This window comes from Triticum dicoccoides, chromosome 6B, assembly GCF_002162155.2.
Source record: "Triticum dicoccoides isolate Atlit2015 ecotype Zavitan chromosome 6B, WEW_v2.0, whole genome shotgun sequence".
Taxonomy (NCBI): Eukaryota; Viridiplantae; Streptophyta; class Magnoliopsida; order Poales; family Poaceae; genus Triticum; species Triticum dicoccoides.
The window spans coordinates 20,516,506-20,544,301 of NC_041391.1; the positions used below are offsets into that span (position 1 = coordinate 20,516,506).

The 27,796-nt window shown below is 44.1% G+C and overlaps 2 protein-coding genes across 5 annotated transcripts; both read right to left on the bottom strand.

Moving 5' to 3' along the window:
• Positions 1-16,084: 16,084 nt before the first annotated feature.
• On the bottom strand, positions 16,085-20,824 carry LOC119326258. 2 transcript variants are annotated; one of them, XM_037599944.1, is made up of 4 exons: positions 20,546-20,824; positions 19,931-20,064; positions 16,728-19,639; positions 16,085-16,571 (listed from the first exon to the last, which is right to left on the bottom strand). In XM_037599944.1, exons 2-4 carry the CDS (start codon positions 19,940-19,942, stop codon positions 16,568-16,570), a joined length of 2,928 nt encoding a protein of 975 aa, XP_037455841.1. In that variant the 5' UTR covers positions 19,943-20,064; positions 20,546-20,824; the 3' UTR covers positions 16,085-16,567. The 2 variants fall into 2 exon arrangements, with proteins under 2 accessions (XP_037455841.1, XP_037455842.1); XM_037599945.1 differs by lacking the exon at positions 20,546-20,824 and having other exon boundaries at positions 19,931-20,401.
• A 2,510-nt stretch (positions 20,825-23,334) lies between these two features.
• LOC119325786 (putative pentatricopeptide repeat-containing protein At1g68930) lies at positions 23,335-27,604 on the bottom strand. 3 transcript variants are annotated; one of them, XM_037599515.1, is made up of 3 exons: positions 25,149-27,604; positions 24,238-24,707; positions 23,335-23,782 (listed from the first exon to the last, which is right to left on the bottom strand). In XM_037599515.1, exon 1 carries the CDS (start codon positions 27,599-27,601, stop codon positions 25,334-25,336), a length of 2,268 nt encoding a protein of 755 aa, XP_037455412.1. In that variant the 5' UTR covers positions 27,602-27,604; the 3' UTR covers positions 23,335-23,782; positions 24,238-24,707; positions 25,149-25,333. The 3 variants fall into 3 exon arrangements, with proteins under 3 accessions (XP_037455412.1, XP_037455411.1, XP_037455413.1); XM_037599514.1 differs by having other exon boundaries at positions 23,335-23,807; XM_037599516.1 differs by lacking the exons at positions 23,335-23,782; positions 24,238-24,707 and adding an exon at positions 24,964-25,058.
• Positions 27,605-27,796: the final 192 nt, after the last annotated feature.

The window sequence follows — 27,796 nt, forward strand, 5'->3', positions numbered from 1 at the left end:
TGGCGGCTACTGCGGGTGGCCGCCGGAGTTCCCCTGGCCCTGATCCGGCCGCCGAGGTCACCGATCATGCCAAGGTGTCGACTTTGGGGTGGAAGGCGAGCTTCCGCTTCGTTCTGGTGAGCCGCGTCCGTTCGGTGTGTCCTGGTTGAGGGTGGGGCTCGGATGCCGTGGCGGCGGCCCGGTTGATGGTAGCCGGGGTGCTCTTGGGCGGAGCACGCGGCTCAGGCGTTGTCCGGTCAGCATGGCCGTGTGGGCGGCGTGTTGACCGAGGTGGGTCGTTCATCCTATCCGGTGACGATGAGTGTTGGCCGGGGTGAAAACCCGTTCTGCTCTGCCAGGCCGACGGCAGCGGCGTTCCAGCGTCGTCCCCTTCTTGAAGGCGCCGTTGCGGCATCTCATTTGTCGTCGGAGGGCTCCGGGGGAAACTCTAGTCCTTGGATTGGGCGGTGGCGACACGATGGTGTCGTTTCCTTGCTGAAGGCGCCGCTTTGGAGCTCATTGTTCGTCCTACTCGGCTTCTCCTCTTCGCAGTGGCCCGCCCACGGTTGAGGGCCCCGACATCATCGTAGTAGTACTGATTGTGTTCATCTGATGTTGGCTAGGATTTTGTCGGGGTAGTGTTGCTGTTATCAGCGTCCTTGTATCCAGCCCTGGGTGTGTGTGGTGTGTGCGTGTGTTTGTATCGGCAGGATTCGGTTGTTCGGTGATGCTTTATCTATAAAGCGGGGGGAAACCCTTTTTCTCAAAATGGATTCATGACGTGGTAGCACCATCCAGACAGCCAAATTACTTGGTGAGGTCCACAACCACAAGTGTAGCTTCATTCTATCCGGAAAAAAACTACTCCCGGCGTCCCATAATATAAGATGTTATTACACCTGACATACTTACATATTGGTTGCAATAACATATTATATTATGAGACAAAGGGAGTAGATTTTTGGTATTTAAAATATGTTATCTGAAGTGGGTTCATATGTACCCGGGTTCATCTATGCATATTCTCCCTTCAGCCAGCCAAATTAATTGATCAAGCTGACACTTGGTGAGGTCCACAAGAGGACTGTAGCTTCATTCCATTCTAAAAATACCTCAATCATATTATATAAGATGTTATTACAACTGATATACTTACATATTGGTTGTAATAACATCTTACATTATGAGACAGAGGGGTAACAGGACCGTACAGACCTCTTCCAAATGCTATAGCGTTTAGAATGTTTGTTCATTTGTTTGGACCAAAATCCCTTAGTGCAAGATCTTTTGTAAACGCTATAGCATGCTATAGCGGGCTATTTAAAACCCGTACCACTTTATGAACAACTCATGGAGAACCATCAAACTTGCGCCTAAGGAGTAGCAGTCAGTACCGATTGTCGCTTGAGCTTGCGAAAACTGCGAATCCAACATGTTGGGCCTACAGTCAGGTTGCATGGCGAAGACTAATCCAAGTCAATATTTGACCAGTAGAGTTGGACGAGGGTCCCACCTATCTGACACTCATCTTCTTTCCCCACTTTTTTATTTCTCATTTTTTTAGATCACACATCAAGGATGCCTGACCAGTCATCGCTACGCCAGCCTAACAAACCGGCCCAACCAGTCAGTTTCCTTGTTTCCACGAGCTCAAGCGACAATCAGTGATATGTGTTCATCACAAACATGGAGTGCAGGGAAGGATCTGAAGAAGCCATCGATTTCATTTCGATGTATTATTTGTGCTTTGTCATATACGGCGTCATGTAGTGCAGTTATAACACCCATGTGCATTCATTTCTGTGGCCGACTTCATCGCGGTCGTAAATAAATAGCGCTAGCCTCGTCACATGCCTTCCTAATCATTCCCATCTAAATCAACTGTTGCCACCTGTCATGTTGCGCGAGCATGCAATATTGACATGTCCATCACAAAAAAAGAAGGGTGTGGCTAGGTCTCAGTTGACTGAGATTCAGATCTCAGCCAAGTGACATAATATGTAAGAGAGAAAAAAATTGCATGGATCTTAATATAAGATCTCACGGATATAACATTGACTGAGATTGGACGAAGTCAGTCGGCTGAGACTTAGCAAGACTGAAAAGAGAAAGGACACCGGAGCTGGCAGGGACTATATAGAGCGACACGTGGAGAGAGCCATGGCCAAAAGTTTGATTCCATGGATGGGTGTGAGAAGTTGCATGAGTAAACTCGAATCTGATCACAGATTCATGGTCCCTACCTCCGCCCGCATTATTGTACCTGCCTGATGCCCACGAATCTTCTTGAAACCATAGCACTTGATGTGCCTCATCGCGTGGACTGTATTTTAGGACGAAGAGAATACTTACTAATCCTTCTGTCTCATAATATAATAACATTTTTGACACTACACTAGTATTTGCATGGAGTAGCTAGGATCTGCTCTGTTCGACACGTGGACCAGCGTTATTGTACTAGCAATGATGTCGAGTCTGCAACTAGAACAGTGTCCACGGAGAGCAAGACCTTTCAAGCTTAAGATAGAGCAGTGACCACGCAAAGCTAGCTCCCAGCTGGAGTACTAGCTCCTAATTTCTCTTATCCACGAAGGATTGGTCATTTGATCATCCATCCATTCATGTGGAGCTATAGACCACCTACTGTACTCCAAAAAGAAATTGTTGCTTGGCCTGGCTAGCTAGCTGCTGCTGATTGGCTCTGGTAGGTATGTCCAGATGGATGCATGTGGCGTGCATGGCAAACTGTACAAGAGGCCATGAATTGTTGCCCAAGGGGACAGGAGTACGTGAGGAGGATGCAATGCCATGTCCGTTACAAATCCACATCGTACAAGTTGTGACCCAAACGGTACCTGCCACCACGTACCACCACGCATTGCTAGCTTAACCACACATCTATCCATCCCTGATCCATCTTGTGTGGCTTGTTTTGTTGATACAGATAAGAAAGGCCATAGGAGAGTAAGGTAGGTGGGTGCACATGCTGGTGGTGCAAGAGAGTCCGACAAAAAAGCCATCGCTTACGGTTTGCCCAATTATTTGTGGGGCCTGTTTTTTCATTCCATGGGATCTACATTCTCAATTTTTTTGTCAAAAAAATGTATTTCCATGTTTGAGAAGGTTTGGTAAAAAAAAAATCTGTATAGAGCTCCTCAGGTGTCATTTGACCACCAAACTTTGCCAGCACCTATAGTGTTTGTTTGTAATAATCCCCACAAAGTTTCGGAATTTGTTGAAATGTTTTGCTATGTTTTCTTGCGGGGTTGTATTGTGCTGGGATGTAGAAAAACCACTCTCTTACAACTCTCACGTACGTGTCGTCTAATAAAGTACAAGAATGATGAACAAGCATGTGGATACGTAAAGTGAGTGACTGGTGCACATCGGGGTGGCGTGACAAATGGCACCTGTCTGGCCAGGAGTTGGCGTCGGGGAATTCCGGGCGGCTTCAGTCGAATGGAGTGGATCGTCCCATCCCCACGACGCGTATTATTGTCATATTGAAGTTGCTGGGTCCGCAAGACAGAACTGTAAAAGTGTTAATTTGACGCAAAAGGACATCAATGGATTGTATATAGCTAGCTAGCTAGGAGAGTGACATACATTAGCCTGCATTTTTGGTGGTGAGGATCTCTCTTCATCTCTGCTTATAATCACTGCCGTCTATTGGTCACGGTTTTGTTGTGTTTTTCTTTTTCGAATGAATAAATCTTGTGTACATGGAGTGCGGCTAATCTGCACCCGGGCTCAGCTGCACCCACGCTTAGAAAAAAATTCAAAAAAAATACTAGAAAAATTCAAAAAATTCCAATTTTTTATGGTGGTAGATAATTTGACACGTGAGGTGCGCCCCAAAAATCAGCTCATTTGAGCATCTGAGCAGCTCTCGGCAAAAAAGACAAAATCAGGGTCTGTAAAAATTTTTACTGTTCACGCACTGTTTTGACCCGATTTGTCTTTTTTGCCGAGAGCTGCTCAGATGTCCAAATGAGTTGAATTTTGGGGCACACCTCACGCGTCAAATTATCTACCATCACAAAAAAAATTGGATTTTTTTGAATTTTTCTAGTATTTGTTTTGATTTTTTTGCTGAGAGGGAGCAGATGAGCCCGGGCACCGTTTTGAGTTTTCGGTGTACATGTTACTAGTAACTGTCATCGATCCCACACCATTTTTTCCTATTGTCTTGTATCATCCACGATCCAATGCATGTTGTTAGGCCTTATCAGCATCATTTCAGACGTTCTACAGCTTCAAGCTTATGTCTCTGCAGTGCAAAGTTGAATGAACAATGCTCTGCCAACGAGTTGTCGCCCGTTGTCGATTGATGGAGTGACACTACGTGGCACCTGCCAGGTGGAGTGATCCACAACCAGGAGTAGCTAGGTTCCATTCAACTCAAAGAGTACTGGAAGAAAAGCTTTAACTGTCACCACATCGATGGAGCAAAGGTCTCTATCCTAATTCCAACCCATGTCGGCATTATGGGGTATTATGGTCCTAGTGCAATGATGTGGATGCTGGATCTGCAAGAGCTTCTTGGTTGATTGGTTCCATGGAAAAGGCCGTCCTCCTACGACAGACGCAAGTGACATCCCATCTCCCTCTATCCATTGCTACTTCTATTACAATCACCAAAAAAAATTAATCGCCCTTGTTGTCTAGTTTCTTCTGACTGATTAGTAGTATGTGTGGAGCCTAAAAGCTACTACTGCTTGCCACTTATTACTAGTTAGCATCATGCAGCAGCAGCAAGAGTACATGACCAGTGCTTGTTGCTTGCTTAACTAGCTGCTGAGTGGCTCTGGTAGAGCCTCTAGAATCTCTTCCCGACAATGGTGAGTCGGCAGCTCGTGGATGTGGGGTGTGTGTGTGTGTGTGTGTGTGTGTGTGTGTGTGTGTGTGTGTGTGTGTGTGTGTGTGTCATGACCAAAACGGCAGCTAAGCTGCCACTTGGCATTGCTTAATCACAAGTCCATCCTTCCCCGTCGTCTTCTAATGTTTCTTGTTGGTTTAGTGTAACCCACGAGAGGAGTAGATTACAGCTAGCTGTCAAGGGGCACCATGACCATGAGCAACCCATAGGTTTCGGTTCGCTGAATTATTTGCAGGGTCCTGTATCTCTCTCAATGAAATCTATGGCTTCTAGTACCGCAGTATCTTCTTTGGGGCATGCCCATTGTCCACATATGTTGTCATATGTACTAAACTTAAATGCATCATGTGTTGAAATATATTGTCCGTCTCTCTCCATCAGTTCAAACTTTTGGATGAGTTGGCTGAAACATGAATTCAATATGGTATCCGAGCGAAGAGGTCTTGAGTTTAAGACCATGCGGACGCAGTATTAAAAAATGATTCCACGGCCATCGATCCGTTGTAATGGGACTTACAAAATAGTTTGTTCATTCATAAAATGTTAGCTGATTCTAAAAATGATCATGCATTTGGAAAAAGTATTCGTTAAATCCAAAAATATTCTTTTAAATCAAGTTTTTTGTGAATTTCAAAATTAGTTCCACCAATTTCCAATACAATGTTCGTCCATTCTAGAAAGGCTAACCAATTCAAGAAAATTGTAATAAAATGTTCACATTTTTTTCTAAAATATTGGCAAATAGTATAACATGTTCATGAATTCAAATAATATTCTTGGTTTTAGAAAATATTCGGAAATTACTAAAAGTGTTCATGAATTTAAAAAATCATGAGTTTAAAAAAATATTCATGATTTCACGAAATTGAGAGTGATAGTGTATCTTGGTGATGCAGCAAAATGTGATCATGGCCATTGGAGATTATGATTTTTTTTCCTCCCATTACAACGCCTGAGCCCTTTTGCTAGTTAACTTTCATGCATAAAATTTTTCATTGTGTACTAAAATTATGTTTGTTGCATATTTAAAAAAATCATTGTATATCTAATAAATGTTTATTATGCACTTAAAAAAATTCATCGCATATTAAAAGTTGTAAAAGGTTAAACATAATGAAAAATGTTTTGTAAAATGTTACACGTAATGAAAATTGTTACTATTGTAAAGGTTCATAGTGTTTTTCGAAAAGGTCCATCGCATACTAATGAATGTTCACCACGTATTAAACAGTCGTTCATCGTGTTTTCTAAAATGGTTCATTATGTATTAAAAAATATTTATCTCCTGTTAAATAATTGTTCACTGTATATTTAATACTGTTCCTTGTGCACTTCAAAAAAATGTCCATAGTTTAATAAGAGATACTTATCATGTATTATTTTAAAAGTTACATAATCAAATAAGTCTTCATGCATGTATAAAAATGATCATGTAAATTTCATAATGTGATCACGTATTTTTAATACATATTCTTGTATTTTGAAAGATGCTCACACATTTTCAAAAAATGTTGGTTTATTGTTCAAATAGGAAATGGGAAATAAAAAACAGTAATAAGAAGAAAGGAATACACAAAAGGGTTTCCTTTTCTTAATCCTTCACAAATGTCAGTAATCGGTTTTCCAATTTCCGCAAAAAAAAAAAGTGATAGGTTTCCACGTCTGATGGTGCAGTGCTGAATTTGTGGCTGCAATAGAGTAGTTGCCCTACTCTAGATCTCCAAAAAAAAGAAAAGGATGGACTTCCGAGATGTTGCTGTTTGGTGGGCCGTGATGTAAGGGCCTGGAAATTTGGCAGGGCTGCGCGACGGAGGGAGTTGCGATCTTCTTGACACGACGGAGCGAGTTGCCCTGCCTGCGGAAGGTTTCCAGATGGATTTCCGATCGAGGCGTCGCCTCAGGCGCTCGCCGCCGCGTGGTCCGGGCGGAGATGACCTCATCAGCGCGCTCCACGATGACATGCTGCTCCAGATCCTCCAGCGTCTACGCTGCGCCCGCGCCGCCGCGCGAACCGGCGTCCTCTCGCGCCGGTGGCGCGGCCTCTGGGCCCGCCTCCCCGGTCTCACCTTCCGCGACGTCCCGGCCGGTGTGGTCAAAGCGGCGCTCGCCCGTGTCCCCCGCCGTACATCCGTGTCCCTTCTTGACGTCCGTCTAGCGAGGAGTGTGTCCGACGCGTCGCGCAAGCTTGACGACGCCGGCGCAAAGTCGCTGCTGCGGGCCGCCGAGCGGCTCTCGCCGGAGGAGCTGGTCTTCGTCCTTCCGCACGAAATCGTGTTCAAGCCAGGCCCTCCGGTCAGCATCGTCATGCCTGGCTTTCGCCGAGCCACCTCCATCGAGCTGGACACGGGTTTCCTCCATGTCAAGCCCCCGCACGCGGGCGGCGAGCTCCCTGCGCTCGAGAGGCTGTCTCTCTCCGGCAACATCCTCGACATCGGCGCCTTTCTCGACCGCTGCCCGCGGTTGCGCCTGCTCAGGGTCACCTTCCGTGAGGTCGAGGCCGGATCGCTCCAAGCCGCGCTTGCCACACTCGAGGCCGCTGTGGCGCTCGGCCTCACGGTGTCCCTCCTTGGCCTCGAATGCGACCAAATTAATAACTGGAGGCGCAGTGTCAATGGCCTTAGCGTTGCCTCCCTTCTCCCCGCCGCGGCGAGGCTCTCTCCGCATGAGCTCATCTTCACAAACAACTCTTTCAAACGCATTTTTGCCGACCTGCCCTCCTTCCCCAGCTGTGCCACGTCGTTTGAGATGGAATCGCGCACCTTCCGTTTCACACAACTACCAGCCAGAGAATTCTCAGCTCTCGAGATGTTGTGCCTCGCGGGATGCACCATCGTAAACCTTGTCACAATGGTCGCCCTCTGCCCGCGCCTGCGCATGCTCAAGGTGATGGCAGATAGGTCCGCACGCAATGTCACAATCAACTCGGAGTCACTGCAGGAGCTTGATCTTGGAGTCTATGGTGATGTCAAATGTCAAAGCATCCAAATCATGACGCCGCTACTTAAGCAATTGAAGCTCGAAGTTTGTTCCAATCCAGACCTTAGGGTGTCCATCTCAACCCCAATGGTGGAGAAGGTCTCATGGTTGCTTACATATAATTCTGAGTCGTCGCTTATTTTTGGTTTTTGGTCGCTACAGAGCATGAAATTAGAGACCATAGAGAGCTATAAATACAATGATGGGGTGAGCGGCAACCAATAGGAAGATGCATGTTTGCGCCCCCTACGCTGCAATGTCCTTTCTTTGCACATATCTGCTAATCTCTATGTATGTCTCTTGTCTACCAACTCTTTAAAAGATTTCCTTGCAAACCTAATTCTAAAGGCTCCATGCTATACATCAAGCTAAATAATTATGTTGTTTTGTAGAATCGTTTGGGTGCAGCAATGGACTTTGCGCCGGAGATGGAGAAACTTCCGGCTGCCAACTTTACTGTGTTGGAGCTACATCTCAACGCAATGGGGCATGTTTTAGGAGGACTTCTCCGGCATCTCCTTATGATGCATCACATCCAGACTGCTACACGAAGGCTTAAGGTTTTCCTATGGGACTGGTCCAGGGTAATTCTCCATGCTGCTTATATATTTTACTCATAAGTAACTTGTTCAAAATACAATGTAATGTTTTACATGTTTCAGGCAAAATGTCTTGAAACCTGTCCTTGTGACGAGCCCAAGAACTGGAGGAGCCAAAGTATCTCCTTGGCTCATCTCGAAGAAGTGGAAATCAACAACTTCAGAGGAGGGAACCGTGAAATGGATCTCCTGACAATGGCATTGAGATGGGCACCAAGGCTTAAGACAATGACCATCAAGCTAGCTGAAGAGACAGACCTTCAACGATGCGCCACGAAAATCTACAACATTTGTTTGGCGTATCCTTTCGTTAATTGCTCTGTTTATAACCGCTCCGGTGGACTGATTTAGCATACGTGCATACAGTTACAACAGTGCTCCTGGATGCAAGGGAGGTCATGACAGAGTGGTTATACGGGCATGATTAAAATTATATGAGCTTTGTTTCTTCCAAAAGTGAAACGGACCTAAGTGCAGCACTACTCCGTGAGGGGTCGTATACCAACTCTCGGGTCATGTTTAATATGTCGAACGTGTAATATTGCAATTGATGTTTTCTGTATGGGAGGTGCTACTACTTGTGATTACCTCTATATATACTCGGTCTTGCCTCATGCTTAATGCTTTGAACATCTTTGTTTTGAAACTTATATAGTTTTTTTTTGTGCCTTACATATTTTGTAAACCTGGAGGGTGGTTATGATGTACTGTTGAAGTGTTGACATGCCAACTATCAATTCCGCTCTTATTAGCTAAGCAGAAGATTGGCCGCTACGATGTTCATGTTTATTTTACCGTTGAGGAATTTGTTTCAAGGTGGTCATGCATTGCAAGTACACGAAGAGTATACACAACAAGTGGGCAACCGTGAACCGTTTGTTGGGAACGATTTTAAGCTTGGCTAGTTAATCATGCATGGTATAATATGAAAAAAGGATACACATATACACGATGCAAATTACATTAAATAATGATAATGAAATTGCAGAAGCATACTACAATTGATGTGTAGAAAAGGGAATTACTGGTTATTGGTACGTGTAAAAATACCCCAGCTCGCATGATGAATTGGTCAGATCCGCCGATTTCTAGCCGCTGGATTAATTCCATTTCAGGCTCCCTTCAGGTCTTCAACAATCTTCAGATTAACTCTCAGACATTCGCCTTTGTTTCTGACTTCCTGTATGCACTGAAATACAAGAATGGGAGATGCATAAAGCTAGCAGGAAAGCAGACATGGACATGGAGCACAGGTGTGAGGCAAAGTTAAACAGCCGGTACAATCGAGCCTTTAGCTCAAAAGAAGCCAAATAAATCATTCAGAAGTCACTAGAAGATGGGTGCACTGGAGAGCAAAAAATATAGATGACTCAATCGATTGTTCAAGTTTCAAAAGAAGGAATCAGTCTTTCGCTTGCACCTGGAATCAGCCTCCAAATCATGACGCCGCTACTTAAGCAACTGAAGCTCGAAGTTTGTTCCAACCCAGACCTTAGGGTGTCCATCTCAACCCCAATGGTGGAGAAGGTCTCATGGTTGCTTACATATAATACTTAGTCGTCGCTTATTTTTGGTTTTTGGTCACTTCAGAGCATGAAATTAGAGATGATAGAGAGCTATAAATACAATGATGGGGTGAGCAGCAACCAAGAGGAAGATGCATATATTTGCGCCCCACACACTGCAATGTCCTTTCTTTGCACATATCTGCTTGTCTCTATGTATGTCTCCTGTCTACCAACTCTTTAAAAGATTTCCTTGCAAAACTAATTCTAAAGGCTCCATGCTCTACATCAAGCTAAATAGTTATGTTGTTTTGTAGAATCGTTTGGGTGCAACAATGGACTTTGCGCCGGAGATGGAAAAACTTCCGGTTGCCAATTTTACTGTGTTGGAGCTGTTAAACATAGTTCTGTAGCGTGTCAGGGTTACATTACTTGCGCATATACAGTAGGTAGTTAGGAAGGACATTTATCTTAACCATAGTCCTTATCTCTACCTCTTTCTTCTTTCTCAAGATTGTAATCCCAACTAATGTATGCGCTATCCCAGGGAGGTGCGCGCCTGGTCTTTATAACACGCAATAGCGCTCCCACGATTGGTAAGACGCTTTCGTCTATTCGCACATGGTATCAAAGCCAAGAGGTCTTGAGTTCAAGACCCTGCCAACGCAGTATTAAATAAAATGATTCTGCGGCCTACATCGATCCCATGTCTAAGGACTAAAATAGCCGAGACGTGAGGGGAAGTGTTGAAATATATTGCCCACCTCACTCCATCAGTTCGGACTTTTGGAGCAACTGGTAGGTGCATCAATTCAATATGGTAATCAGAGCCTCCTCTTCCAAACCCTAGCTGCTCCATAGTCCCAAGCCATGTCTTCCTCCGGCGCCGCCCAAAGCAATCTTGGCCAGGTCACGGAGAAGCTCTCCCGGACGAACTATGTCCTGTGGCGAACTCAAGTTACGCCGCAGCTGAGGGGAGAATGGGCATGATGGGAGCATGGCCAGGCCACTCTCGGGGCACAGGACACTCCCAGTTTGGTGCTGCTTCCGGGCCTTCCTTGATGGCTGACCACGAGGCTACCGTTCCTACAACCTAGGACGTAGGTCGGTGCCGGCCACATGCTCTTGTAGGCGTCCAAGCTGGCGGATGACGGTGGCGAGCTCTGGCGGCTGAGGCAATATTGGCACGAAGCGCATTATCCGCACCCACCGGTCGTCGTCGGAACCGTAGAAGCCGAGGAGATGGGGCGGGTGGAGGTTGCGGAAATGGCGGAGGAACCCGCGATCCGACACGTGGAGGTACCAGCGCATGCAGACGGCCGCGGCGCGGATAAGGGTGGTGGGGAAACCTACGCGGAGGAGGATCTCGCTGAGGAGATCGTCGTTGCCGAGCACGATGGATGCGGCGCCTGCCCTGGCCGTCGACGGCGGGCTCGTCTCGCTGTCGCCGCCCATTATGGTGTTGGGTTTTCGTCTCACGCGGCGCGGCACCAGGGTACATAGGGGATCGAGTGAGGGAGGCTAAGAAAAAGAAAGGGAAAACCTACTGCTCGTCTTCCTGGGCCTTTTCTGGCAGTTAAGGCCCATCTCAAAGCGCAAACTACCAGTCATTAGGGCCCATCAAGGTCCGTATGGTAGTCACCGGCGCAATAAAGTGTGATTGTGTGCAACTGCAAGGTACAGAGGCTATAATAACCTCTAAAAAAAGACGTAGAGGCTATAAGACTGACATTTCATTTTATCGTCTAAAAACACATTTACATTGTGCTACCACCTTTAAGAAAATGAATTGCTACAACATTTTGTTTTTTCTTTGTACAGTGAAGCTATGTAGGCGTAATTGTAGGAGGAGTCTATCTCATGGAGTACGAGACCGGTGGCAATGACCCGGGCACCAATGGCATTGTTGAAGAGGTACACCCTGGCATTGGCATCGATAACCTCACTCGGGTACACCCTCAATGTTGTCGTCGACCTCGCGCCAATCATGAAGCATTCAACTATGGAGTTGTCCACCCACCACTCTAATGAATAGCTCCTCGCCATCAAGCAGTGGCAAGGCATTGCCGACGACCTTAAAAATACATACTTTATATTTTAAGCATGTTCATCGCGTATCTAAAAAATGGCCATCTCATATTAAAGCAGTGTTCTCCTCATATAAAAATGTTGATCACCATTGAAAATATTCATGAATCAATTTTAGAAAAAAAAACTATAAAATCATTTCGAACATTAGGAAATATGTACAAATTTTGATAAATGTTCATATATTTTAAAGAATTGTAGAATTTAAAAATGTTTTTGTTTTGCAGGGAGAATTTAAAAATGTTGACGAACTTATAGGGACATGATTTTTAAAAATGCTCAAGAAAGCTAAAAAATAATCTCATTTTTTACAAAATACACACGAATTTAAAAATTATGAATTGGAAAAATATAAATATAACATTTAAATATAAAAGGGTAATAAAAATAAAGAAATGACAAAGGAGAAACAGTAGAAAAAAATAAAAATTTAGAAAAGAAAACAGGCCCCCAAAGGGTGGGCTGGCCTAATCAGTTATAGGAATAAAGTGATTTTTTATGTATGGAAAATAAAGTGATTTCGTTTGTATTTCGTTTGTATGGCCTAAACAATAAAATTATGATTTTTTATGTATGGCCTAATCAGTAGAAACGGCTGTTTTTCTTCCTGTTTGTATTTTGTTTGTACTTTTGCTAAGTTTTAAACACACCAGTTTTCGAAATAAAGTGATTTTTATGTATGGAAAATAAAAAATGTCCACGCATATTTCACAAATGTCGTCATGTATTTAAAAATATTTATCTTTGTTTGCAAATTGTTTGACATATTTTTTTGAAGTAAAATTTATGGGGAATTTACACTTCTAGGCGTTTGCATCTACTAAGGATGCATACATCCTTTTCAGTATGAGTACCCATATTTTTTATCTTGAACTGTAGTCTTACCATACATCAAGCATGGTCCACAAATATATATTTTGTGAGTACCAAGAATTTATCTTCACGAGTGGTTCCATCAAACATCAAGCTTGATCCTCGGGAGAAAGCTCCTCTGCTTCTCCTATCAGTTATAGGAATGGGATGGTTAGGCTGCACTACCCCATGCCTAACCACTGAGCTAAGACTCTATTAGCATTCTAGATTCGGTGGTTGACTTTGGTGGTGAGATACAAACTATGGACGTCGCCTTGATGCAGAGGGATGATCGTGCAGTGGTGGCGGTTGCACATAGCATGTAGTTGATGTGATCGTGAAAAAGTGATGGCGACAATACATGAGTGACTTCGATGATAGTAGTACTCGAGCACCCAGTCTCGAGCTCCAGGTGAAAGCCTAGGTTTGACCCAGGTTGGTTAAACCTGGCAATGGTGATGTTTTTAGGAACTCGTGCAATTCATGCATACTTTAATCTTTCTTTTTGTGGGTTTCCTTTTCCTGTTCTTTTAGTTTTAAACCTTTTGTTGCGTTGTGTTGTGGTGTGTGTGTGTGTGTGTTCTCTAAAAAGCTACATGAATATATATTTTAAATGCGTGGACTTTTTTAAAAAAAGCATGATGATTTTCAAAAATATTCATCATGTATTAAATGAGTACTCACCACATTTTACCTAAATCATCATGTTTAAAAAGGGTCGCGCTAACTGCCACACGTGTGGCGGAAAGGGAGACGCACCACACGTCTCTAATGTAAACAAATTGCCATGTCATCGCATGCATGCATGCAGGAATCTTTTTGGATTTTCAGTTTTTAAAATGTTTTATCTCTTAAATGAAAAATCCGATTGAAAATCCGTTTTCACCATTAAATCCCTCGCGATGAGATCTTCGAAACTAGATCCCATGTTGATATGTTTTGATGAAATTTTTTTTGGATTAAAAATTGTCATGTCTATTGCATATGAATTGCCATGATGTTTACACTGAAGTTGCCATGATATGTTTCAGCTATTTTCTTCTACATTTAAAAGTAAATTTTGACATTTATAAAACGGGGAATTAAGAAACTAGACTTGCCATGAACCATAAACTAAAATTGCCATGATACATGCACGTAAAATTGCCATGGTCCATACAAAAAATAATTTTTATGGTCAAAGTACTGGAGTTGCCATCATCAAAATACTAAAATTGCCATGATCTACAAACTAAAATTGCCACATGGCAACTTTAGTTTAAGCCCTATGGCAACTGCAGTGTAAACATCGTGGCAACTTCTGGCCAAAAAAAAATTCGTCGAAACATATCAACATGGGGTCTAGTTTTGAAGATCTAGTCGAGACGGATTTAATGGTGAAAACAGATTTTTAGTTCGCTTTTTTATTTAGGAGATACAATATTTTTAAGCCGAAAATCAAAAAAAATCTGCTGATGTCATCTATTCATACGTGGCAAAATGAGTGGTGATGGAGGCGTGTGGGCGATGTGCAAACGCCCACACGTGTGGGCGTTAACATTTCCGTTAAAAAAAGAATCATTCTGTATTAAAACGTTCATCATGCATTAATTATTTTTATCTTGTTTTCTCAAAGAGGTTCATCATGTGGAAAAAAACTGTTCATCATATTGTATATTTAATAAATGTTAGTTCTGTATTAAAAAGATGTTTGTTGTGTATCAAAAGGTGGTCATAATGTATTAATTATGTTTGTTGGATACTAGAATTATGTATGAAAAGTTTCATTGCGTACTAAAATTATGTTTGTTGGATATATTCTTGAAAAAATCATTGTATATTTAATAAATGTTCAGTTTGTACTTCATAATATTCCTCGCATATCAAAAGTTGTTCATTGTGTTTTTCCAAAAGGTTATACGTACTAAAAAATGTTAGTGTTGTAAAGGTTCATAGTGTTTTTCGAAAAGGTCCATCACGTACTAATAAATGTTCGCCGCGCTATTAAAAGGTTTTTCATCATGTTTTCTAAAAATGTTCATGGTGTAAAATATATTTATCCGATGTTAAAAAATTGTTCATTGTATATTTGATAATGTTAATTGTGTACTTCAAAAAATGTCCATCACTACTAGATTATGCAAATAGCCCTAGGGCCGGATATCCTAAGCAAATGGGTGAAAACGCTAGGGAAGGGGTTTCCCTAGTGTATCCCCTAGGGAAACTGCCCTAGGGCACGAGTGGTGGGGGAATCTCGATTTCCCTAGGGTGAGGAAAGAATACCCTAGGTATAGTCTTCTTTCCCTTGGGTTCTGTACCGTAGGGACACAAGCGACGGGTGGCCCGCAAGCTGACCTGTAAAGTTGATATCCTTTCGGTTAGTTTCACTTCCTAGGGAAATATTATGTAACGGCGACTGTTGTTAGTCCACTGTACACCCCTTGGGTTTACAAACCGTAGGGAATCATTATTTCAAATATTGCATTATTGACGCAAATTAATATTGGTATGTAGAAATTAAACTATAAAAAACAATTGTATATAATCACTTCAAAAATTAGGAAACAATCACATAAAATATATGTTTCAACCACCATCATTATACATGGCAGCATCAAAGAGTTTACACAATAGTACCACTCTCTACAAAATATGGCATCTAGCGCAGAGCACTACTTACTTAGAACTCACAAAATGTCATCTACCTGGGTGCCAATTAGTAGCCTGGAATACATGCACCATGCATCATATGAGTCACTGATCCAAAACATCACAACCATAACCAAGTGCACGGCGAAAAGGATAATTGTCCATTTGCTTCTAGTTAATCAACAAAAGAAGTTCAGACCACCGGCAACAAGGGCCTCCGGCCGGGCTCGCTCCATGTCAGAGGTGGGAGGATGCAAGCCCGTGTCAACCAGGGATGATTGCGTCGTGGTCCCGGCCACGTCTAGGCTCGCCGGGCATGGCTCTTCCCTGCCATCACCTGGACGGCTTCGACAGCGACGGCTCACTCCGCACCGCACGATCAAGAGGATCTGACGACGCAGGAGGCGATCGGCGCGAGCGAGTTATCAGTCGGTTGAACAGAATCATTTCCTAAAGAAAAAAAGCAAGCAGAATTCTCTGAGAACATTCAGAACTCCGAGAACGTTCAATACGCTCCCATCCAAATTATCATCATCTTTCAGATCAGAACAAACAGAACACACACACAAAACCATCACTATCATCATTACCATTCATGTTGCAAATTAGAATTTACAAACGGTTGATTATTCAAACCACGACAAACAACTCCACATACACAAATAATCACCATCATCATTCAAGCTTACATATTACAGTCAGTCGACGGCTGACTACACCACACCAAACACTCACACCCACGCAAAGACGGAGCTCATGCTGCATCAGCTGAATGCCCGCTCTGACTTATTTTCTCATTTGCTCGGAAGCAACCAGATGAACAGTGCTTTGATGGACCGAGCAAGGATGGCCAAATCAAATCAAACCAAAACCAAACCAAACCAAACCAAATGAGATGAAACTGCAAAGGGGCGTCACCGCACCAAGGCAATGCCGATGTAGAGAACACCATAGACCAATCAAGCAACACAGCAGAAAAGCTTCAGTTACGTAGGTCCACATGATGACGTACACGCGTTCAGGTTGGACGAGCCCGAAGATCAATTCACAGGAGGGGTGAATTACCTGCGGCATAATAAACCAACATTTGGTAGGGATGATTAAACAGATGTACTTTCATCGGATACAGTAGATAAGTTGGTTTTTGTTCTAGAAAAGAGAAGGTAGTGATTTGTTCGGCACAAAAGTAAGGAGAGATGGAGTAATATGTGTGTAGCTCACCTGAGTATGGTGCCTCTGGGCAGATCGGTTTTGTAGTACAGCGAGTGGCTTGGCTCGTAGAGGGACGGGTGATGGTACTTATTCAACCCGTCCCACTCAAGGTTATCCCACCAGTCCTTCTCGCAGTCCACCTTGGGCGGCTTGGTGTCGCAGCCGACGGACGGCAGACGCCTAAGGCTCCAACAGCCTCGGATCTTGACGGTCTCGAGTATAGGCGCCCACATCCTGCACCCATAGATGTGCTGCAGCTTGGGGGCCTCATGCAGGTGGATGCTCCTCAGATAGGGAAATTCTATAACTGTATCCTGTTTTTGGGGCCCAGGGGCCAAAGGGAAGACCTCCCTTAGATCGTCACAGTACACTATCTCGAGGGTCTGCAAATAACTACAGAAGAACCTCCCTGAATTTCTGCTGGCCAAGGTGAACACATGTAAGAGCCTGGGACAGCAGTCCAGGTGCAAGAACTCCAGGCTACAAAAGGTGAGAGTTGACGTAGTAAATGTCTGTGCCGTCAGAAGCTGGGACAACCATAATGTCTCCAGACGCCTAAAGCTGGACGCACCGCTGCCCTGCCCAGTATTGAAGACCGTGTGTAGCTTGGGGCACCTCTCGACTCGGCACCATCTTAGACTCTGCCATCCTGATCCGTCGGGAGGTGGAGGGATATTGGTGATGGACAAGTTGTCATAGACATGCACAGATGTACTCTGCTTGCATATGAAACCAGGCAATAACAAAGCACTAGTGCTAGCACTTGGGGCATCCTCCAAAAGTTTGTTGCCCTGCCCATGAATGATCTTTATCATACATGTCTTTGGTTCGTCCCAATAAAGAAATATCTTAGGGCAGTCCCACATCACCTTCACTCCAACTGGGCCACCATCCTTCAAGACATATCCATACATGGAGTCCACCATGGTCCTTGTGTGCGGTTGGACTTGCAGTAGTTTGTTGCTGCTTGTTCCTTGGATGTTGCAACCACCAACAGTAGTTGCAGAACAGATATCAATATGTACGGATGTGGCCCTTAAAAACTCTCTTACAGGAGAAAGCGACCTCAGGAGCCTCGTATCCATAAGAGAAATCCGCCATCCACCGTTAAACTTGTCTTCTTTCTGCTGTTGGAGGGCTTGATCGCTGAGGGGATGTGCATGTGATGCTTCACCTCCGACAGCTGATGCTGATATTGAGGTGGTGTCAAGATGCAGCAAACCAGACCACCCTTCCCCTTCAAATGTCTTAGGCCACAATATTGCACGGAGCTTCCCGCAGCCTAGCAGGATGATCTGCTTGGGGAGCGAGGTGGCTACCACTTCCCTGAAGTTGAGTGTTTTCACTCCTGTGCCTGAGAGGTCCAGCTCTTCAAGACTCCCCAACGATCCTTTCAAGATTATGTTCTTCAATTCTTTGCAGTCCCTAAAAGAGATGATTTTTAACTCGTCATAGGCACCAATAATGACAGTCTCAAGGTTAGTGTTGCTTGCTGAGCCAGATAAGCTTCTCATGTAACCACTGACTGAAAAATCAAGAAGCTCCATGCTTTCCATATCCGAGAACACATTGGTGTTGGACCAGCCAGTGGACTTTGTTAACCGGAGCTTGCAAATGTTACGCAGTCGTCCTTGTAAATGGCTAAAGTCCCAGTTTTTGGCTCCCATCACGTTTAGCTCCCTGAGCTGGGTCATGAGATCCATCACCTGTGCGGACAGGATCAGATTCAAATCTGTGTAGCGCAGGTCAAGCACCCATAAGCTTTGGAAGCATGCCAACAACCTTGCAGTGTCCTCCTCTTCCAAGTGCGCCCCATATCTCTTTCCTAGGTTTTGACAGTGGTCAAGCCATAAAAATCTAAGGCCGTGGCAGCAGAGAAATGGAGGTGATGAAAAGCTGAAGCTACACCTTGAGAGTTTTATCACGCCAAGCTTGTCAAAATGCTGAAACGTTCTGCTAGGAACGACTCCATCAGGGACCAGCACAAATCCATGAGCTGGTGATGCCCAGTGTGGTACGCATTCGGCATACCATAGAAAGCGAGAGGGAAATTCATTGTCGCGGTAGTCCATATTCCATCGGATATCACCTTGCAGTCTCTCACCAACTTGCCATGCTTCAGCAATGTCTGTGTCTTTCTGTATGATTCCATCACATATCCAATAGTTGCATGCATGGGTAGCCAAATCATACTCGCTGTCGACATAATGGCGGCTGGTGCAATGTAGTGTCAACATATACAAGAAGCACTTAACAAGTATTGCAGGATCAACGCTATTCTTGTATGCAACTAGTGTAGCCTCTTCACGCAGTAGATAGTACCAGTGATCCTGTGGATTTTTCTCATAGCATGAAGCTGAGAGAAGAACATCTGTTGTATCCTTCTTCATGGCCTTGTCTTTCATATTGGGGTCCATCCGAAACCTCCCTTGGAAGGTCCATATCACCTTGTTGGTCAAATATTCATATACAGAAAGGCCAAGGCTAGATATGTCAATCTCCTCGTTGCTTCCATTGTGAAGAACCAGCAAAAACCTGCGGCCCTGTATGCTCCTCTGGATCTCTATTGCAACCTCTGTTATCCCTGCCCGAGATCGTTGATCAGTAATACCATTGAAATCATCCTCCTCATCTTGCTTGTCAAACATCTCCAGCACCTGATTGGGAAGCTTCAGATGCTTTGCGACTTCCCTCTGAAGTGCTCTTGTGCTCTCCCACTTTGAGCAGTCGATGTGGATGACTTGCTCAAACTGCCATTTCTTTCCATTTGATTCGAGCTGTTGGGCTGCGGCTCGCAGGACCGCAGATGCCCCCAGCCCGTCCCAGCCATCAAAGTATATGACATTTTCTTTTCCTCTAGTATACTTGAGTTCATCGAGAATTCCTTCAACAGCCTCATCAATGGTGTTTGCCTTGATAACCTGCATGCATATGTGAAGCGGTGAGGACGATGGCCACCAGTGCAAAGTAGCTACATACATAGTAGCAGTAGTATATATATGAAACAATATGTGATGGGCAAGGTTACGCAAGCGTGATGCAATTAATTAACAGAACACCTGAGATATAGAACACTTTACAACAAAAGATTTACCACAATCGATGCACCCACGAGGGTACAATAACCAAAATATTCTGTAAACTAGCTCGGACGGGATAAGAAAGATAACATGCATAAGTGAACGAAAAGCAATTGGTACATGTAAACATACTTCTGTACGCATGATGAATTGGCAAGATACTGCAATCTCCACCCCCTAGATTAATTCCATTTCCGGGTCATCATTGACCAGTCAGCTCACTAGAAGTCTCCAGCTGAATTCCTCGAGCTTTAGTCGATTGATTCCTGTATACAAATGCAATGATATGCAATCAGATTAATAAAATAAAGCTCAATGACCTAAAGGAGAGCATGCAAAAAATATAATTCTCGTGCTTCCACAAAATTTCAAAAAAATCACACGTGCATGTCATTGAGTACTGTGTTCAACTGTTAAGTTTCATGCAATTTTTTATACTTTTCTGTGCAAAAAATAACAAAATTAGAGCACATAAATATGCTTTTTAGCCTCTCATGATTGCTATTTTATTTTGGACTGCATGTGAGATTTCACCAAAACTTTGCAAATACATAGGTTACTGTAATATGTACATGTGATTGTTAATGGAATTTTCTGAATCTTCAAAACTCACTCTTCTATTCTTTCAAAGTAAAGAGAGCACATTTGCTCAAGGGTAGAAAATCTATGTCCTGATAAAACTAGCATACACAGATACGAAAAGCAGACAGGCTGATTGAGTACAGGTGTAAGCTGAGCTTTACATACCTTGGTTAAATTGAATAACTGGTACTATGCAGACTTGCAGAGAGTATGTAGCTAGGGAGAGACAGGCGCAACTAGAAGCTGGCTAGATTGGAGAGCGAAATCTGGACACACAACATGCTTCGACAAAATATTTGGGGTCCTTGTGGTTACACACAAATGCCTTAGCTAGACAGAATAAAAGCAAGCAGTACTATTCCTTACCTTTTGCTTTGCCTTTTGTCTTTACTCGAGGTCTATCTTTTGCTTTCACTAAAGACAGAAATCAATTCTATGCTTGTAGCTGGCTTAGCTGCAAGATTTAAAGATAAAGATTTCAAGGCCTGACCGGCCATTGTCTGATCTCGCTGCTAGCTAATCAAACAACTTTTGTGTAACTTGCATTGCAATTCCAGTAAAGTATGATGACATAAGAAAAAGAATGTGGTGCAAGTTAGATTCAGGGGTGCAGCTAATATCACTAATCATATTATACTATTTATAGCTTGATCTGCTACACACAAATCTACTACTCACAAGGATTGCAGTTTTCTATTCGAATGTAATGTGAGAGGCTGAAATGCTTACTTAACTTTGCTACATAATAAATCAGAAAATGCTTCATACACTACTACAAACTTTTAAGGAAGTTACCTACATATAATATTGACACTATCAAGAACTGTCAAGGCACACTCCGAAATGTACTAAATATCGACACACAATTTTTTGCGCCCTTCAATGCATCTGGCGGATATGGTCAGAAATATCATATTGTCAAGCTAAAACATAAGCAACCTGTTGTACAGAAATATTATAAAGCAAAAAAGCTACATGCTGCGAAGAAATATTTGGGCTGCTTCGTGCTTATCAGTGTGCACAATACCTTAGAACGCAGAATAAAACAAGAGGCAGTATCCTTACCTTTTGCTTTTGTTTTTCTCTCACATTGGGATGATTACCTTACGCTTTGCTAAAGACGGAAATCAATTCTTTGCTTGTGTCCAGCTACCAGCAGGGTTGAAAGATAAAGATAAATGATTACAAGACTGTCCCTTTACTATTGGATCCTCCTGCTAATTGAGCAACTTTTGTGTCTTTCAGGCCATCTGCCTGTCAAGTAGAGCATCCAGCTTTGGGTGTTAGATTGCATTGCAATTCAGTGAAGTAGGATTCTATTGGGGGCAAAATGTACTCCTGCCAGTTATGTTGCGGAATGTGGCTCATATCTCTAGTGTACTATGTATAGCTTGGAGAGATGTGCTGCGCGGATTCCTACATGTGCCCTACAATCACAAAAATATCTGCTCTCTTTCCCTTTGGAGGTGATGCGAGGCTGACTTGCTTAACTTTCCGATAAAATCAGAAAATGCTTCACACACCGCTAGAAACATCATACGGAAAGTACATGCAACTAGAAATGGTGACTGAACCTACTATCGAATCTTCATGTGCACCATTTATCCTTGCTCAAAATCATCCAACCAAATTTACTACACATAGTAATACCCACTTTATCCTCCAAGAGAGAAATTAGTATAGTACATCAGTAAAGTGGAGCAAAAGTACAAAAACAGCAGGACCTGAATTTCTTTTAAGGTTGCATTATATAGCTAAGCAGCTAGCTTACGGTGTAAATAATTGCTTTCTTAGAGGCTGGGGCGGGGCAAAGTAAGAAAACCGACCTGATGCGGGAAGAGTGTAAGACTAAAATATGCACAATGGAAACACACCTTTGCTAACTTTTTGTTATCTAGAATGGAATAGTTAAGATAAGCAAAACAATTAGATTATGATCTTGACAAATATAATCACATGTGCATAGGGCATGTGCTTATATTTGTCAAGATCATAATCTAATTGTTTTGCTTATCTCTTGACAAATATCTAGAATTGTCGAGCCACTCTGAACTGCACTGAATATCGAAACACAATCTTTGCACCTTTCATTACATTCAGTCATATACTGTCACAAATATTACATAGCCAAGCAAGAACATTTAAAGTTTGCCAATCATGGTTAAGCAAGTGCTACAAAATCTAGTAATTTACTATATGTACTCGGAAATATTACATGGTTAGGCAAGAGATACATTTTGTGTTGCTTCAAATCCGTGCTTGTGCTCTAATGTACTTCGTGGCACAGTTTGCAACAAATAATTTGCAAGGAGCATGAGCTGTATCAGGCCTCCACTAAAACCATCAAACAAAATTCCACAATCAGGTCTAGCAAGGAACATTTTGGTCACCTACATAAATCTGTACTGTTGTATGCTTACTCTCACTGTAAGTTGTTAATTTGAATAGGGCAAAAAAGAATCAGTACTGCGGCCAAAATGTTACCAATACAACCTCACTCCGGCGGCATGGGAATCGAAATTCCTACTTACTGGAGGGATATTGAATGGGTGCCAGTGGAGGCAAGTGGTCCGGTGGTGCAGCCCAAGCATAGCTCTGAAAGCCATAACCAGTTATCGGAAACAAAACTCATCGAGCCCAAGTAGAACTACAAGTGCAATGAAAGAATGTTAAAAATAACCTCCTCGGAAGCAACAGCATCCCAACCTATCCACAATTCTCTATGCACTGCTCCATTCACAAGTTGAAGAAATAACAAACCTTCAGGAGCACTTGTCTTGAGTAAATAACACCAATACTTGATATGAATACTGCCACCGGAATCATCATCTTCCGGATCAGAACAGAAATAAAACATGGATAAAAGTACCTCTGGGTCTCAGAAAGCCTGTATCATGACTTTGGAAGATGATGATTTCGGTGGCAGATAAGTGAACCTAGCAATGGATTTATGATCAAACTGAAACTGTTGCACACTATATTCTGTTTACAAAAAATTACAGTCAGTCCATAACTGATTGTTGACTACCAGAATAAATTATACTGTATTCTAGATGCACATTATATTATATATGTAGGAACTGAATAAATGTTGCTGTGATCTCATTGTCGAGAGTTTCACTTAGCTTCACTGCACAATGCAGCTCAGCTAGCTAGCTGTGTCTGTGTTCTACAAACAAGCTCTGCATGCCCATGCTTCACTTGCCACCTTGTGGTCTAGTGGCATGCAAGATTTACAATTTGGTACACTACCACCGAACTAAATACTAAGCAATTTCTGCTAGTACAGCCAAACTGCTTGTACCCGACAAAGACCATCTAAGTCAACAGGATGTGCCTCTTCAACAACAACACCAGCGCCCGGGTCACCACCACCAGCCTCATCATCCATGAGATGGACTCCTACAACCAAGCCAACATGGCTTCACTGTAAAGAAAAATGGAAACATCACTTTCTTTATTTTATAGCATATAGTACATGTGCAGTATCCCTTCTGAATTTTTGCTTCACTTTTCCTATCTTTTATTTTTCTTTTCCATCTTAGTTGTCTCTGTTGATTCACCCGCAAAAAAAAAAGTTATCTCTATTCATTGTCAAGGCCTTTCAGTAAGTTTTAGTAGCTAGTGGAAGATGTCAGGTTACAAAGCTAGAGTTGTACATCACACCAGTCCAATTTCGACAGAGAATTATTGTTACTTCCAAATTTTCAGTTGGTCAATACTGTCTCGGGCAAACAACAATTGCAGGAGGACAGTACCGATGTAACCATAAAATGCGCAAGAAATACATGTGATTCTTCACATACTGGATAACACTTTCCGCTGTTATATATATCAGGTATCTAAAATACACTCACCTGGCCATGCTGGGGTTCTTGGGCATGCAGCCAGTGACTTCTGCAATTCCTGATATTCAAATTGCAGTATAACTGTTCTTCAGGGGTATTTCTCCAGTAAGCAGTAAGTTCTTCCCAGTACTTGCTGCAGCTTGTTCTCCAGTATAATGGTGACAGAACTGCAATGACCTTGCCCAAGCAGCACTGACAGAAATATACCCTTTACATGACTCACATTGCCATCAAGTACCCATATGGCAACCAGGCACTAAACTTCAACAAGGGATTGGTTCAGGCATCACATTGGCATGTTTTAGGCTGCCTGTGGAAATACTTCGGTTGCGTAACAAAAGTCTTGGAGATTTGGAAGCCAAACTCAGTGGATGGTGATTCATCGCTTTGTTCCCTTTGCTGCTTGGTGCAAAGCCATAAGTGGGATCTTCTTTCAACAAACTTGAGGCCCATCTCTAAGCCATAACCGAAAAAATACCCTGCACATTTTGCAATTAGTAACCACTTGAAGTGTGCAACATCAAACATTACGTAAAATGTAAAGAAAAAACACTGTGGGGATGGAGCTTTATCTGGCAAGAGGTTAAGCTCAGACTAGCATCATTCTAGTTATGCTAAAATGAAATGAAAAGATTAACACTCAGACTGTTGGCAGAAGAGTGGTGGTTTCTTCTGTCAATGTGCCGAATTTGGTAATTAGCGCACAGAATGACAAAACCTGGCATACCCTTCTACTTTGGTACACAAGAGTCAATAAGGATATAGAAGTCATGCACAATCCTTATACCAAACTGCATACTGCTGTTAGCAAATGCAGATTCTCCCTTTGTCTGTCAGACCCATACCAACCAACAATTAGGAACAAAATGTTAATCAAAACAATCTTCCAGAACTACAGTTTCATGATGACATAAACACACCTCTTATGAGTCCTGCACCTGCAGGGAACATGATTTGTTCGTACTGTGTCACACAAACCCAGTTGATGGCCAGGGACTATTATCCATGATTGGCTTCGTTCAGCTTTCCTCCTTTTCTTCCAATAGCACTTCTGACTTTAGTTAAACTTGAAGCATGTGCAACGTTGGCCAAACAGACAGTGGAATTACCAGAAGTCCCCACATGAGCAAATGCCATTGCTAAACTTGTGAAATCTGACAGCATCCCTCACAAGAATATCACGACCGGTTATCTTCGAGATGAACTTGGTAGCATTGTGGCAATCCACACAAACACGCAGATTCTTGACAACCCTGATCGGCATTTCCTCTGGGACAAAAATTAAGCCAAAGGCAATTGCAAGCTTCTCGCTATGATTGCTGAGCATGTGAACCTTCTCAGCATCTGCCACATCATGCAGCACTGAACTGACATCAGGCTTGTATCCTTCTTCCAACATCTTAGAGTTGAGCCACTGTAGCTTTTCATAAATTGTTCCGGAGAAGGGGTGAGACTGATCGTCAGCTGAAAATATGTGAACTTTATTCTTATACTTGATCCAGCTGCAGCCTGGTTCCTTCTTCACTTGCCTATCCCTCATTCCGCGCCTAAGCTGGGCAACCTCACTCCATTCACCTTTAGTAGCATGCATGCTGCACAGCAAGACATAGCTTGCTGGGTTTTGTGGGTCAGTTTTCAAGAGATTCTCAGCAGCCCATTTCCCAATCTCCATGTCACCACGCAACCTACATGCGCTAAGCAATGTCGCCCATCCAATTGCATCAGGACACCGTGGCATCTGCCTTATGAACTCCTCAGCTTCTTTTAACCTTCCTGATCTGCTATACAGGTCAATCATACAAGTATAGTGATCATCCAAGGGCACAATACCATGGTTCTCCTGCATGAACTGGAAGTAGCTGCGGCCTTTCTCCACAAGCCCTGAACGGCTACAAGCAGAAAGGACACCGATAAACGTTACCCCGTCAGGCTTCACACCCTTAGACAACATCTTCTCAAACAAATCTATGGTTTCTTTTGCCTTCCCAAACTGCGCATAACCTGTTACAAGGGCAGTCCAGGAGACCTGATCCTGAAATGGCATCTCATCAAACAAGCGGTGTGCGTCCTCGATACTGCCGCACTTGCCGTACAAGGTAACTAGTGCATTAGACACTGTAATGTACGGCCGCAACCCTGAGACAAGCGCCATGCAGTGGAACTGTGCTCCCTCTTCCAAGCTTGCTAGATTAGCACAAGAACTTATAACACTGCCAAGGGTGAAATCATCAGGCTTAATCCCATCCCTCTGCATCTCCAGGAACACCCTCACAGCCTCCTCGCTGCACCCGTTCTGTCCATAGCCAACAATCATTGCGGTCCATGAGATGATGTTTTTGCAGGTCATCCTTCTGAAAACGGCTTCTGCCAACCTGATGCTCCTGCACTTCGAGTACATGTCAACAAGCGCACTTCCAACAAAGATATTGTCATCATACAGAGTTCTGATTGTGTAGGCATGGGTCTGCTTCCCCTCTTCTGAAGCAGCAAGGGCGCCACAGGCTGTAAGGATGCTTCCGAAAGTGTACTGATCAATGCCAACACCCTCGGCCCTCATCCGCCTGAAAACATCCAGCGCCTCCGACTGCAACCCATTCTGCGTCAGCCCTGTAACCATAGTAGTCCAGGTGATGGAGTCCCTGTCAACCATCGCCTCAAACACCCCCCTAGCCTCAGCAACCATCTTGCACCGGAGGAGACCCGTGATCATCGTATTATACATCACCACATTCTTGCCCTCCATCTCATCAAAGACCCGCTTGGCGTCCCCGATGAGCCCCATCTTGGCGTACATATCGACCAGGGGGCTCCCGGTGAAGGCGTACGCCCCGAACCCGAGCCGCAGGATCTGGCAGTGCACCTGCCGGCCAAGCGCGCGGTCGCCGAGCGCCGATGCAGCCATGACCATGCCGGACATGGTGATGCGGCTGGGCCTGACCCTGGCGCCGTCCACCACCGCCTCCTCCCGGAGCAGCGCCTGGTATGCCCGGGCCGCCCGCGCGGGGGCGCCGGCGCCCGAGAAGCCCGCGATGAGCGCGTTGTAGGACACGGCGTCGCGCTCGGGCATGGACGCGAAGAGCCGCTCCATGTCGGGGAGGAGGCGCGCGCGGGCCAGCGCCGAGAGCAGCGCGTTGCGGGTGAAGAGGTTGGGGTCGGGCATTGCGTCGAACAGGCGGCGCGCGAGCGGGAGGCAGCCGGACCTGGCGTAGGCGGCGAGGAGGTGGTTGAGGAGGTAGGTGGGCGGCTGGTGCGGGAGCGTCCGGAGGACGAGACAGTGGACGGCGCCGGAGACGCGGGCCCCATCGCGGCCGCCGCCGGCGGCGGCGGCGGCGGAGAGGAGCGCGGCGTAGTGGTTGCAGAGCGGGCGGCTCATAGCGGGAGCCGGCGGGCGAAAACCGTCTCACTCGCAAAGCGCCCTTCGCGATCCATATCGTGCGAGTTATGGGCCTAGCGCGCAGGCCCATTTCTCGTTGACGCACGGCCATGGGCCTCCAGTCGTTTTTTTTCTAATAAAATACAACTTGTTTTAGAAAATAGAAAGAAGTATAGTTTTCACCCCAAAATCCAC

Excerpts from the sequence above, each read along its gene's own strand:
- LOC119325786 (XM_037599515.1), bottom strand. The coding sequence starts at position 27,601 with ATGAGCCGCCCGCTCTGCAACCACTACGCCGCGCTCCTCTCCGCCGCC.